Source organism: Peromyscus eremicus, chromosome 10 (assembly GCF_949786415.1).
Source record: "Peromyscus eremicus chromosome 10, PerEre_H2_v1, whole genome shotgun sequence".
Lineage (NCBI taxonomy): Eukaryota > Metazoa > Chordata > Mammalia > Rodentia > Cricetidae > Peromyscus > Peromyscus eremicus.
In genome coordinates this window covers 57,362,594-57,376,334 of record NC_081426.1, presented here as the reverse complement: position 1 = coordinate 57,376,334, position 13,741 = coordinate 57,362,594, and the positions used below count along the sequence as shown (strand labels likewise).

General features: G+C 45.4%; 1 protein-coding gene and 1 pseudogene across 1 annotated transcript; one reads left to right on the top strand and one right to left on the bottom strand.

Moving 5' to 3' along the window:
* Positions 1–672: 672 nt before the first annotated feature.
* On the bottom strand, positions 673–1,535 carry LOC131920659 (transcription factor BTF3 homolog 4-like; annotated as a pseudogene).
* A 6,985-nt stretch (positions 1,536–8,520) lies between these two features.
* Tlr6 (toll like receptor 6) lies at positions 8,521–11,118 on the top strand. The gene has a single exon (XM_059275069.1). It carries the CDS (start codon positions 8,559–8,561, stop codon positions 10,977–10,979), a length of 2,421 nt encoding a protein of 806 aa, XP_059131052.1. The 5' UTR covers positions 8,521–8,558; the 3' UTR covers positions 10,980–11,118.
* The last annotated feature ends 2,623 nt before the right edge of the window (positions 11,119–13,741 follow it).

Genomic DNA, 13,741 nt, shown 5'->3' with positions numbered 1-13,741 from the left:
CCAAGAATAGGAGAGTGGCTGAAGAAATTCTCCTGGGGCCAGTACCATTTCAGAGAATGCCCATCTAAGCTAGAAGATAAATCTACAGCCTATGTTCTTTTCATTCAAAAGGACAGTCCCAGTTTCAGCCTTGCTGAAAAGAGGCACCCTTGACCCGCTGCTGACAACATCTGGGAACAGGGTAAGCCTGGCATAACGTTACCTGGCAAGCACATGCTAGCTGTTCGGTTTGAAATCTGCCAAACTGTGAATGTGAAGGGAAAGAAAGCATTGAAGACGGAGCAGTTCCTCAAGGTGAGGAACAAAAAGAGGGATTAGGCACTCTCTCAACTCTATATGGAGAACTTCTGTCTCAAGCTAGGCAGGAGATAAGAGTATTATCAAAGGCTGACCAGTCCACTTGATGACTAAAATAGGGGGTGGGGGCAACAGGAAGAAAGCCAACAAAAGGAGTATTTGTAGGTCTGATTAGGAAGCGAGTCTAAGGCAGCCACACCAAAAGTAACCGACCTGTGACTCGGGCAGCAATCTCAATCCAGAGAAGTGTATAAAAAAATATTGTTAACTGAGCAAATTAAAACCAAACTTCCAACAGTAGGAATCTCTTCAGATCGGAAATCAAGGACACTCACTTTTCATCAATTTTGTGCAGCATTAGGGGAAAAAAAGTAACAAATGTAAAGATTTGTTTTATTTCTACTAGGGGAAGGAAGAGGATAGATATAAGTTTTATCCAATTTGCTGTTCGCTGTGTACACACATACCCACACACATACATATACATACACACCAAAAGTTCCCCCCAAAACCAAAAAACCACCCTCAAACTATACCAATACTTCATATTTTGACCAAAAAAATAGATCCTGGGAAGAAGTGCAAAATGCAAAATCAAATGACCGAGAAATGCTGAACAAACAGCAATATTAATATACAAAATATTTATATTACTGAACTAGTAACAGGTGATGTTCTCCGTGTCTGTAAAACTTTGGAACAACAGAGCTGATTGTTAAATCTAGTCCATGCCAGCTTCCAGAACCCAGAGGATTTTAGTTAGCTTCATTTTTCGATGCTTCATCAAAATTTTCTACAAGATCTGGAACATCATCATCCTCTTCATCAATGTCTTCTGGTTTTTGTCCTATACTATCCAATACTTGTCGTGGGAACTGTTCAGCTAACTTTCTATTGCTTGTTAAAGCTGTCAGCACCAAGCTGACTTAATATTCCAGGAAGCATTTCTGTGATTGGTTTGGCTTCTGCATGGCCAGTAATTGCAAAGGTGTTAGTGGAGAAGGAAGCTTGGACTTTGGGGTCGTTGAAATGAATAACTGTTCCATCATCTTTAATCATGTTCACCTCTTCAACACCAGCTATATTGTTCACAGCCAGTTTCTTTAGAGAACTCTGAAGCTTTTTGTCATCAGCAGTAGCTGTCCTATGTACCACCTTCTTTCTGTGAGCTGTACCCTTGCCCCCTATCCGGACCTGAGCTTGAAGTTTGGCTAACTTTTCTCGATTCATGCTGTTGGTAAATCTTATCGGGCTGTGTTCCTAGGCTTGGACAAACAGGATTTAGGGAAAAAGCAAACTCGAGATGTACTCCCCTATCCTTCTACGTGATCTTGTATATGGTATTTTTTTTTTTTTAAGGACAAAGGGACATAAGATGGTTCTTCTGGAAGACAACAGTTCTGAAGTAACCTCTGAGAAAAGCATTATGTGTGTTTCAGCAGATGTGTGCAGTCCTGATATTAATCTCCCGTGGCTGGCATAATAAATTACCTTTAGCCATGTGGCTTAAAACAACAGCAGTTTGTTCTTCTTAAGGTTCCAAAAGTCAGAAAGTCGGAAATGAAGGCAGGGTGGTGCTCCCTCCAGCCTTTGGCTGCAGGTATTCATCGGCTCTGGACGTCAGTCTCTGTGTCTGAGTCAAATGGTTGTCTGTCCGTGCCTCATGTGAGTCTTGGGACCTGGCATACTGTGATGCTGAGCACACAGTCTTTGGGCTTCCTACCCCTGACCATCTGCTTCCTAGCTGCTCCTGAACCAGTGTTAGGTGGTGGTGGTGGTGGTGGTGGTGGTGAAAGTACTTATCTCACAACACCTTTGTGAGGACTGGCATGTACTTGTAAAGAGCTCAGAGTCAAGCAGGCAGGCAGACAAGCCCTGCCAGTGTGTGCCAGGCCATGGTTCTGGCAGGAAGACAAGCCCTGCCAATGTGTGCCAGGCCATGGTTCTGGTAGGCAGACAAGCCCTGCCAATGTGTGCCAGGCCATGGTTCTGGTAGGCAGACAAGCCCTGCCAATGTGTGCCAGGCTGTGGTTCTGGTAGGCAGACAAGCCCTGCCAATGTGTGCCAGGCCATGGTTCTGGTAGGCAGACAAGCCCTGCCAATGTGTGCCAGGCTGTGGTTCTGGTAGGCAGACAAGCCCTGCCAATGTGTGCCAGGCTGTGGTTCTGGCAGGAAGACAAGCCCTGCCAATGTGTGCCAGGCCATGGTTCTGCCCCTTGCTTGGCTTCATTTGGTCTCACTGTCCTGTGATCTTTCTGCTCCTCCATTTAAAAACATGGCTGTCACAGGATTCAAATCCCTTACTCTCCTGGCTTCTCTTTTGTGTCGGTCACCATTCTAGCCATTTGATATTCATTATCATCTCTGAAAATCACAACTCTGACCATTCTGTAGATAAAAAAAAAAAACAATCTCAGTGAGGTTACACAACTTGCCCAAAGCCTCACGGTTCGCAAGTAGCCAAGTGAGGAACACAGTCTGTGTTCTCTCTTCTGGTTAATTCCCTGTCATGTGGTCTCTTCCACATTACATGAATTCGACTGTCTTATCTTCCCCTTAAAGGCATTTCTTAGAGTTGTGACAGCCTTAGCAAGAGAAGTGCCTACTTTCCCAAATGTCAACATTATTATGCAATACAGTTGAGACATGAGTCATGTGACCAGTCTTCAGTGGTGTGTGCATGTGTGACTGTGCATGCACACAAGCTTGCTTGTATACATCTGTATCATGTGTTTTCTTCAGAAGTAGGTCCCATGTCGCCTGCAATCCCTCCCCTGTCTCACTGGTTTCTCTCTTCTCTGCCTGTGTCTCCAAACAGGTCTCCAGTGTCTCCTCTCACACCCACTGCTCACTAGCTGCTAGCCTTGCTAGCCCTTCCCAGTCTGAGAAGACTTCCTCTTATGTCTGGTGAGTAAGGATGAACAGTAAGTAAGGTTGCTCTTCCCTTCCTCCTGAAAGCAGAAGTAATGTCTACCCATGCTTATCACTGGCCAATGTACAGTCTTAACTCGTTTTGTTCATTTTTTTGTAAAGATGGGAGAATGGCAGCCGGTGAGATCAATTAGGGGATGGTCGTGTAGCTCGTGTATTTAGTTCTTTGCAAAGGCCGAACAAGTGTACAGGGACACTTCTTAAAAGTGTCTGGCTAGCCGGGCGGTGGTGGCACACGCCTTTAATCCCAGCACTCGGGAGGCAGAGGCAGGCAGATCTCTGTGAGTTCGAGGCCAGCCTAGTCTCCAAAGCGAGTTCCAGGAAAGGCGCAAAGCTACACAGAGAAACCTTGTCTCGAAAAACCAAAAAAAAAAAAAAGTGTCTGGCTAGCCCTTCATTCTCTTTGCCTTTCAGCCATGACTGCAGGTGTTCTCAAATTCGAAATGGTCTTTAGAAAATGAATTTCTAAGTTGGTATAGAAGGATCCCAGCGTTGCTTGCTCTTCCAGGATTAAAACTAAGAACATCTAATAGTATCAATAGTATCAAATGTTCGTCAGACCGTGAAGTCAGGCTAAATGTGTATCAACCACAAAAACTGACTTTCCAAACAGCAAACCATGAGCCTTATTTTATTTTTAAAGTATCTCTGTCAGTCTCAGGGTGCTCAAAGCATGCTTGAACAGCAGTGGCGGTTTGGGGGGGCAAATGTGAAGGACTGTCATATCAGAGAACTGACCGAGTCTCATAACTTCCTATTCTAATAGTGATTTAAAATTCAGCCTGAAAACACAAGAAAGACAAAACATACCTTAGATAAATATTTCTAGTAATTCCCAAATGTTCATAATGTGCTTGCTTATGTGCTTCCAAGGATTTAGACTGGAATGATTTTATACGTGGGGTAATTCCACCGAGGGCCAAGAGATGGCGCCAAACCGCTCACGTACCGCTGTTCCCGGGCTAAGGACTGGGCTTGGTCAAGCACTTATTTTTTCAGAGCACTTCAGAGGTTACTTTCTCTTCGGAGAAGGAAGTTTTGGTAAGTAAGAAGGCTTTTCTGGATTTTTTTCAGATTATTGCGTTGACGTTTCAAATGGGAAAGAAAATGGCAAGGGCCGTGTAGGGAATAGGTAACCTTCCTTTGAAATGTTTGCAGAACGATTCTGTGGTTGGTGTTTTAAAGTGGGGCTGTTGTTTGAAGTACCTAAGACAGTGTGATGTAACGGGAGACAGACAACAGCTGGCATTTCGGTAGCCAAGGAAGTGAGCCGACGTGTGTGTGTGTGTGTGTGTGTGTGTGTGTGTGTGTGTGACTGTCCGTTCCCCCTCCCCCTCCCGTCCCCCCTCCCCCTTCCCGCCCCCCCCCCCCTCCCCGGCCGGCCTTCCCCCACACCCCGGGGTTTGGGCTGTTTTCTCCTTTCATGAAGTCTGTAGTCCTTTGTGGTCCTGACATCACACTGTCTGCGCTGGATGTATGGAAACAGTGTTTCATCTCCCAGTCACGTGGTACTATGATCTCTAATTGCTCTGCACCTCCCACTGATTTATGAGCATTTTGGAGGAAAGTCTAATTCAGTCACTCCCATGCGATTTCATATCCCCATCCCTAGTTCCTACCGTGCCCCGTGTCCAAAGGGGACTCTGAACAAACATTGTTTAGGTGGTTGGAAGTGACTGAGACCAGATTCCCACACTCTGTAACTTGAGTCCAGCACTCTTCCTCCGCCCAAAGTTTGACAGACTTAATGACAAAGCTCTTCTCATGCTCGCCTTTGCTTACGGCTATCAACTACCCTTCCGCTTCTCGTAGCTCGAATTTTCAGTGACTCCCTCCAGCCGCCACCTTTTCTGGTTTTGAAATAGGGGTTGTGTTGACTGTTCTTTTCTTCTTTCCCTTTTTGTTTGCTGTATTCAACTCTTACTCCTGTCCCCTCATCCTTCCTTTTAAAAACATAAACTCTTGAATTTCCAGTGATATCTTCCCGCTGTCCCACCCCCTCACCTGTGCATATACTGAGGTTCCGGACTGCTTCTCAGAACGTGTGCTAAGAACTGCTTGAGGTTTTGAGCAACCTCCAGGACTCATATGTGCCCTTATGGTCACATGGCGGCTGAATGACAGTCCCCTGAACAAGACACACAAGCTATCAGAGGAATCTGTAGGATGGGACTTCATCCATGCATATTAATTCTCTACCATTAATTCATCTAGCCGTGTTGAAGAGGTTGGCCCTCTTGGTATGTGTACTAATACTATAAATAATACAAGCATGCTTATTTACATGTAAAATTTTATTTTGGGTATGTTTCAGATGGATTTAAAATTTTTCTAATTCATTAGTTCTTTGAGAATTTCATACACTGTATTTTGATTGTATCCACCCTCCCCACTCTTTCCTGCTCCACTCCTCTTCCCTACCCGCCCTCCTTAGAGTCTTCTGTTTTCCTCCTTAACCCATCAAGTCCTGTTTGTGCTATCCATATACTCTTGGGTACGTGACCTTCCACTGGAGCACGTCAGACCTACCAAGGGCTCCACCCGGAAAGAAAGCGGACCCTCCTCCTCCCCCAGCAGCTGTCAATTGCCAAGAGTTCCCCAGCTAGAGGGGGGACTTTATGACCACCTCCCCCTCTGCGCTGGGATTCTGTTAAAGACAACTTTTACATGATTGTAAGATACTATTCTGAAATTATAAAAGATGTTAAAAGTTTTGAAATTTTAGAAGTACTTGAAAGTATAAGAAAGAAAACTAAAGCTGTGATTCGGACACAACTACCATTAGCATTGGGCATAAATTTTGCCCCCTAGGTTTTGTGTGTGCCAAGTTATAATTTGCATTTTACAATCAGATTCTCAGTACATATGCAGTTTTGTAACCTTCCACTCACTTAAGGTTATGTTGCAGGATTTTGTTTGTTTTTTGAGACAGGGTTTTTCTGTGTAGTCCTGGCTGTCCTGGAACTCACTATGTAGACCAGGGTGGCTATGAACTCACAGAGATCCACCTGCCTCTGCTTCCAGAGTGCTGGGATTAAAGGTGTGCGTCAACACCACCCGCCTGTGGGATTTTTTTTTAATGCTGTATCTGAAGCTGTGTGTTATGAATGAGTTATCTCTTTCTACACTAGCCATTCTTATCTTTTCAATTTTCGTCACATCATGAGCATTCCCATAATCTCACTTTTGTGAGTACCTCTAATGATCCCTTCGGTGATTGCTCAGCAGTAGGATTGCCAACATAAAGAGAGGGGTATTTTTAAAGAATTTGTATAAATTACCATCACCCAATAAAATTGTACTAATTTTTCTTTCCTGCCTGAGTAGTAACTGAGAGTCATTCTCTTAGTTCCCACCTACTGATGTTGAGTGTTTTAATCTCTGCATTTTTTAAAAATTCTTCTCTCATATATTACATCCTAGACAGAGTTTCCCCTCCCTCCACTCCTCCCAGTCCGTGCCCCAAGACTCTCCTCTCCCCTGGAACCATTCCTCCTCCGTTTGATGGCATAACAAATTACACTAAGACTAGGCACATATCCTCATATCAAGGCTGGACCAAGCAGCCAGATAGGAGGAAAAGGGTCCCAAAAGTAGGCAAAAGAGTCAGAGACAGCCCCCACTCCCACTGTTAGGAGTCCTACAAGAACACCAAACTACACAACCATAACACAGATGCAGAGGATCTAGCTCAGGGCCATGCAGGCTCCCTGATTGTGGCTTCAGTCTCTGTGAGCCCCTATGAGCCCTGCTTAGTTGGTTCCGTGAACCATGTTCTCCTGGTGTCCTGACCCCTCTGGCTCCTACCATCCTTCCTCCCCTTCTTCCACAGGGTTCCCTGAGCTCTGCCTCGTGTTTGGCTCGGGGTCTCCGCATCTGCTCCCATCAGTTGCTGAATGAAGCCTCTCCCGGTTACTCAGCAATACGAGGCTCTATTTAAGAAATGCCTGCTTTTGTGCCCCAAGCTCACAAATAATTTTATGTATAAAACAGAACCCGAAGATGGAGCCGGCCAGGTTGTCTCAGCCATTTGTCCTCAGTGAAACACGAGGTCTGTGGGCTTGTGCACCTGCCTCCATATCTCAATTCAGGTAATCTTTTCTCATTACTCGATGTCATTGATATGTACATCAGGGTCTGTGACCTGATGTGATGCATGTGAGACCTTCTGGGCTCTGAAAAAATAGTTATTGCTGACATACTTTAGCCTCACACACCTTCTAGATTCTTCCATGTGCTTTATCTTTTCTTCATGAAACATGCTATCCCTATGTAGCCAAGGCTGACTGAAAACTCTCAATCCCCTTGCCTGGGCTTCTCTAGGGCAGAGATCATCCTGCATCACTGTGGCTGGCTTTTCTCATGTGCTTTGACATAGTTCCTCTCTTCCCCCATTCTGTGTTAACGGCAGGAACTTCAAAGTCTCTGAATCTCATTTCCTTCAGTCTGCAGCCTCTAGGCTAGTAGTTGTTGGAGAAATACATACTCCTGTTTATGAAACCTGTGTCAAAAGGTGAGATCCAGGGACTCTAGCATCAAAAGGACCAATGGAATGAACCTCTGCTGGGATCCAGATGCTTCTGTGTTCTCTGAAACGTGTATGCGGACACTGAATTGCCAGGGTGGTAGTGTCAGGGCATGGGGGAGAGCAGGAGGGTAGGAGGGCAGGATGCCACTGTGAGAATTAAGTTGTTTGTGGAGACTTCTTTGACTTCAAAGGCTAGTACACAGTCTCCTGCTGGCTTCTGTCCCCCGTGTGGCTCAGATAGTTTTCTGTGCAGTTCAGAGCCTGAGTGGTATGGATTCTTGAGTGTGTATCTGTGTGGGTGCCTCTCCGCCTCTTTGCCTCCCTTTCCTTGCCTCTGGCCCCTCTCCCTGTCTCTCCTTGCCCCACTTTCCCTGTGGATATTTATCCCCTCTCCTTTTCTCTTTCTCCTTTGCTGTGTCTGCTGCTCTGTTACCTCTGGCTCAGGTGGCTGCAGCTCCTGTATTGGGTCTTCAGATTTTGGTTTTTGACAAATACCACCCAGGAGGCTGCTCCAGCTCTAAGAAAGTTTTGGGTGTGCAACAAAGGCAAACTCTCCCAAGAATCCATTTGGAAGCCCCTACACTAGTCAAGACACATAATCACTCAAAGTTCATATTGTCCCCTGTAGCTACAGACTGAGAAAATATTACATAAAAACATGGGATAGTGATGAATGCTAGAGTGGATAAAGAAGGCACTTGGGATTCTGGGAAATGGAAGCTTAAAAGCCATTACCTAATCTTTATTCACCTTAAAGTCTTATTTCTAGAGCTTGAACCCAAGTAAAAATGCTGTGGAGAAAATGGTAATGACCCCTTGGGATAGCGGTTGCAACATGCCCCGAGACAGAGAACCTGTTCTGGGAAGTTTTCATTTTGTTTGCATCCTGGCCTTCATAGTCAGAAGCATGATCCAGTTCTCTGAGTCACTTGAGTTCGCGGTAGACTATTCAAACAGGAACCTTACTCATGTCCCCAAAGACCTGCCACCAAGGACAAAAGCCTTAAATCTGTCTCAAAACTCTATACTCGAGCTTCAGGTGTCTGACGTTAGCTTTCTGCCAGAGCTGAGGGTTCTGAGACTCTCCCATAACAGAATCCAGAGACTCGATTTCGGTGTGTTCAAGTTTAACCCAGATTTAGAATACCTGGATGTCTCCCACAATCAGTTGCGGGACATCTCTTGCTGTCCTGGGGTGAGCTTGAAGCATTTAGACCTCTCATCTAACGACTTTGACGTGCTGCCGGTGTGTAAAGAATTTGGCAACTTGACGAAGCTGAGTTTCTTGGGATTAAGTGCTACGAAGTTCCGACACCTGGATCTGCTGCCAATTGCTCACTTGCACCTAAACTACGTTCTTCTGGACTTAGTGGGCTATCATGGAAAAGACGGCGAGAGAGAAAGTCTTCAGGTTCTGAACACCAAGGCCCTCCACTTGGTCTTCGATCCAAATAGCTTGTTCTCTGCGGAGGTGAACATATCAGTGAATGCCTTGGGATGTTTACAACTGAGTAATATTAAATTGAATGATGGAAACTGTCAAAGGTTAATTACGTTTTTATTAGAACTCACCAGAGGTCCAACCTTATTAAATCTGACTCTCCAGCACATGGAAACAACCTGGAAATGCTTGGTTCAACTTTTCCAGTTCCTTTGGCCCCGACCGGTGGAGTACCTCAACATTTACAATTTAACGATAGTTGAGAGCATCAATAACGAAATTTTCATGTACTCCGAGACGGTACTGAAGGCATTGACAATCGAGCATGTGACAAACCAGGTGTTCATCTTTTCGAAGGAGGCACTGTACTCTGTGTTTGCTGAGATGAACATCGGGAGGCTGACCATCTCAGACACACCGTTCATCCACATGCTCTGCCCTCTGTCCCCAAGCACGTTTGTGTTTCTGAACTTCAGCCAGAATGTTTTCACCGACAGTGTTTTCCAAGGCTGCTCCACCTTAAAGAGATTGGAGACACTTATCTTACAAAAGAACGGCTTGAAGAACCTTTTCAAGGTAGGTCTCATGACTAAGAATATGTCCTCTCTGGAAACTCTGGACATTAGTCTGAATTCCTTGGAGTCTCGTGCACACGAAGGAACATGCACTTGGGCCGACAGCATATTGGTGCTAAATTTGTCTTCGAATGTACTTACTGATTCTGTCTTCAGATGCTTGCCTCCCAAGGTCAAGGTCCTTGACCTTCATAACAACAGAATAATGAGCATCCCCAAAGATGTCACCCACCTGCAAGCTTTGCAGGAACTCAACCTTGCATCCAATTCTTTAATGGACCTTCCTGGATGTGAGGCCTTCAGCAGCCTCTCTGTGCTGGTCATTGAGCATAATTCAGTTTCCCACCCCTCAGCAGACTTCTTCCAGAGCTGTCAGAAGATTAGGTCCATAACAGCAGGGAACAACCCATTCCGATGTACATGTGAGCTGAGGGAATTTGTCAAAAACATAGGCCGAGTATCAGGAGAAGTGGTCGAGGGCTGGCCTGATTCTTACACGTGTGACTCCCCAGAAAGCGCTAAGGGGACCCCATTGCAGGACTTCCACATGTCTGCCTTGTCCTGCAATACTGTTCTGCTGATTGTCACCATCGGGGCCACTTTGCTGCTGTTGGCTGCCATTGTGGCTTTCCTCTGCCTCCGCTTTGATCTGCCCTGGTATCTGAGGATGGCGTGTCAGTGGACACAGGCCCGGCACAGGGCCAGGAACATCCCCGTAGAGGAACTCCAGAGGAATTTCCAGTTTCACGCTTTTGTCTCATACAGTGAGCATGATTCCACCTGGGTGAAGAATGAATTACTACCAAACCTAGAGAAAGACGACATACGGGTTTGCCTCCATGAGAGAAACTTTGTCCCTGGCAAGAGCATTGTGGAGAATATCATCCATTTCATCGAGAAGAGTTACAAGTCCATCTTCGTGTTGTCTCCCCACTTCATCCAGAGTGAGTGGTGCCATTATGAACTCTACTTTGCCCATCACAATCTCTTCCATGAAGGGTCTGATAACTTAATCCTGATCTTACTGGAGCCCATCCTCCAGGACAGCATTCCCAGTAGGTATCACAAGCTGCGGGCTCTCATGGCACGGAGGACTTACTTGGAATGGCCCACAGAGAAGAGCAAACACGGGCTCTTTTGGGCCAACCTGAGAGCTTCTTTTATTCCAAGGTTATCGTTAGTCAATGAAGAAGATGTGAAGACTTGAAGCTTGGATTTTCCACTTAATAATCTGTCAACTTGGACTCTCATGAGCACTGTGGTTTTAAGTCCATATCTGGGGGTACTTCTTGTATGGTGTCCTGGTTTGGCTTCTGTGACCATGATAAACAACATGACCAAAAGCATCCTGTGGAAGAAAGGTTTTGGTTTTTTTTTTTTTTTTTTTTTTTTTTTTGGCTTATGGTTGTGGTCTCCCATGAAGGGAAGTCAGGGCAGGAACTCAGAGCAGGAATCTGGAGACAGGAACTGAAGCAGAGACCGTGTCTTATAGCACTGAGGAGCACCTGCCCTGGGGTGGCACCACCCACAGTGGCCTGGACCCTCCCACATCAATATTAATCAAGAAAATGCCCCCCCAAGGAGGATGGGGGCCCTAATTGTAGGAAGTAGGTCATTAGGTTCATGTCTCTGAAGGCCGTGTTTTTCTTCAAGACTCATTTTTCTTACTGTTCTTAAGTCAGTGTTGGAGCATATGTAGTTCAGCTAGTCCCTGAGTTCAGTGTGACCCTTCTGCCTCAGCCTCCCAAGTGCTGCGTGACAGAGATGAACCACCACAGTTAGCTTATGAGTGTGCTCTCTCTCCCCACCCCCTTCTCTCTGCTTTCTCATCATCATAAGGTGAACCACCCCTCCATCACATACCCCCACTGCCATGATACTCTGCATGCCCGCAGGTCCCCAAGCCAGGGACTCAGGTGAACCTGGACGGAAGCCATGAGCGTTTTCTCCTTTGTTTACACGAGGTCTCAGTCACAGTGGCACAAAGCTGACAGACCCAGCTTCTGTCTCCTTCATGTCTTTGACAGAGAGTAGATGAAAGCGTTGATGCCGCTGAGCTACGGGATGCGGCTGAGGGATGGGTGTGGCGCTCATTTTGTTAGTCAGTGGCAGCTCAGTCTCATCTGGCTTGGCTGTCTGCTCTCATGCCGACACAGTCCTTTTTAAGTAAATGCTCCATCATTCATAGAGCGTTCCTGCCCCCCTCCTCCTTTCCCAGATGGACTCAGTGTGAGTAGGAGTCTACGTGGCTTCATGTTAGCAAGAAAGAGGGCAATGGTATGTCCTCAGAGAGTCCTGTAGATCCTTGTTGGTCTTTGGCTTTCCCCTCCTGTGTGTGTGTATAGTAGATTGGTAAAAGTTTCTGAACAACAGTTTGTCAGTAGGCATGAAGAGCCAAAGCACGTTCACAGGTTTAGAGAAAAAAAATCTCCACTGATGCTATAAAAATGTGGTGGGATTATTGTGGACTTAATGTTTTTCTTTTCGCTTATTTGTGTGTTCTTATTTTTCTTAGAAGAGTTTTATTTGGTTAATAAAAATTGAAATTACTAAGAACTTTCATTTGAGAAAAACATAGATATAGATATTTGATCTTGTTGTAGGAAAGAACTTTTAAAATATCAAAGTAGCAGGGCATATGCCTTTAACCCTGTCCTCGGGAAGCAGAAGAGGACAAATCTCTCGTTTGAAGCCAACCTGGTTTACACAGTGAGACTCTATCTCAAAAACAAACAAATGAAATGCCAATGGCATGCTGGGGCCAGTGTCTCTGTCGGGGTTTCTGTTGCTGTGAAGAGACATCATGACCACGGCAACTGTTATAAAGAAAAACATTTCATTGGGGCTTGCTTACAGTTTCAGAGGTTTAGTCCATCATCACCATGGCAGGAAGCATGGCTGCACACAGGCAGACATGGCGCTGGAGGGGTAGCTGAGAGTCCTGCATCTGGATTGGCAGGCAGCAGGAAGAGAGAGTCACATTGGGTCTAGCTTGGGCATCTGATACCTCAAAGCCCACCTTCATGACATACTTTCTCCAACAAGGCCACACCTCCTAACAGTACCACTCCTTGTGGGCCTATGGGGTCCATTTTCATTTAAACCACCACAGCCAGCTTGTAAAGACTGGTCATGGCCAACTGCTAAATATCCATCAATTCTGCAGCCAGATCAGCTGGCAGCCAGAATCAGCTGTGGAGGGAACGCTGGCATTCCAAATATCAACAAATGCTACAAACCTGAGTCTCGTTAAGTTCATGAGCACTCAACTGAATGGCAGCAACAACCATGGAAATCTATTGATATAAAATATGTAGATTCATTGTTTAAAAAAAAATCATGAAGTAGAAAGATGAGCGGGGAATGAAATGTCTGCACAGAGTTGGAAGGGCCAATGTCAGTAACATAATGGAGAATGTACAATAAGGTACTAAACTATGATCCCAATATGAAAACAGTTATATTAGGTGAACAAATAATTCACTGAAGAGCTACAAACTGTCACTAAACAGGAAAAAAGCTCAGTGATACAATAAAGTGAAAAGGAAACAATTAGGAAACATTGCTGCACATTGCTGAAGGGGATAGACTCTGCCCAGCCCACACATGACAAACCTAAGTGTGGCATTTTCGGTTTTGTGATTATAGGTGATGATGTGTTAATGGTCTACACCTGCTTTCAGGTGTGTTTCCAGGTCTTAAATGTTTGATGTCATTGCTATTACAACAGGGTGGTGGATGTTTCCCCCCTTTGAAGTGGTACCAGAGATCCTGCCTCCACGCACACGCTACTCAATCAGAAGATGCCCAGATAAAACCAGAAGTTATCCAAACAAGCAGACACAAAAATCACAACACAGGGACACAAGAAGCATGGGAAAGTAAAGCAACACAGCCCTCCAAAAGATCAGACGAGAGAAGTGAACTGTGGAATACAAAGATACCGAAATGGTGTCACCCCTGGTGACT

Coding starts and splice junctions, on each gene's coding strand:
- Tlr6 (XM_059275069.1), top strand. CDS start 8,559: ATGGTAATGACCCCTTGGGATAGCGGTTGCAACATGCCCCGAGACAGA.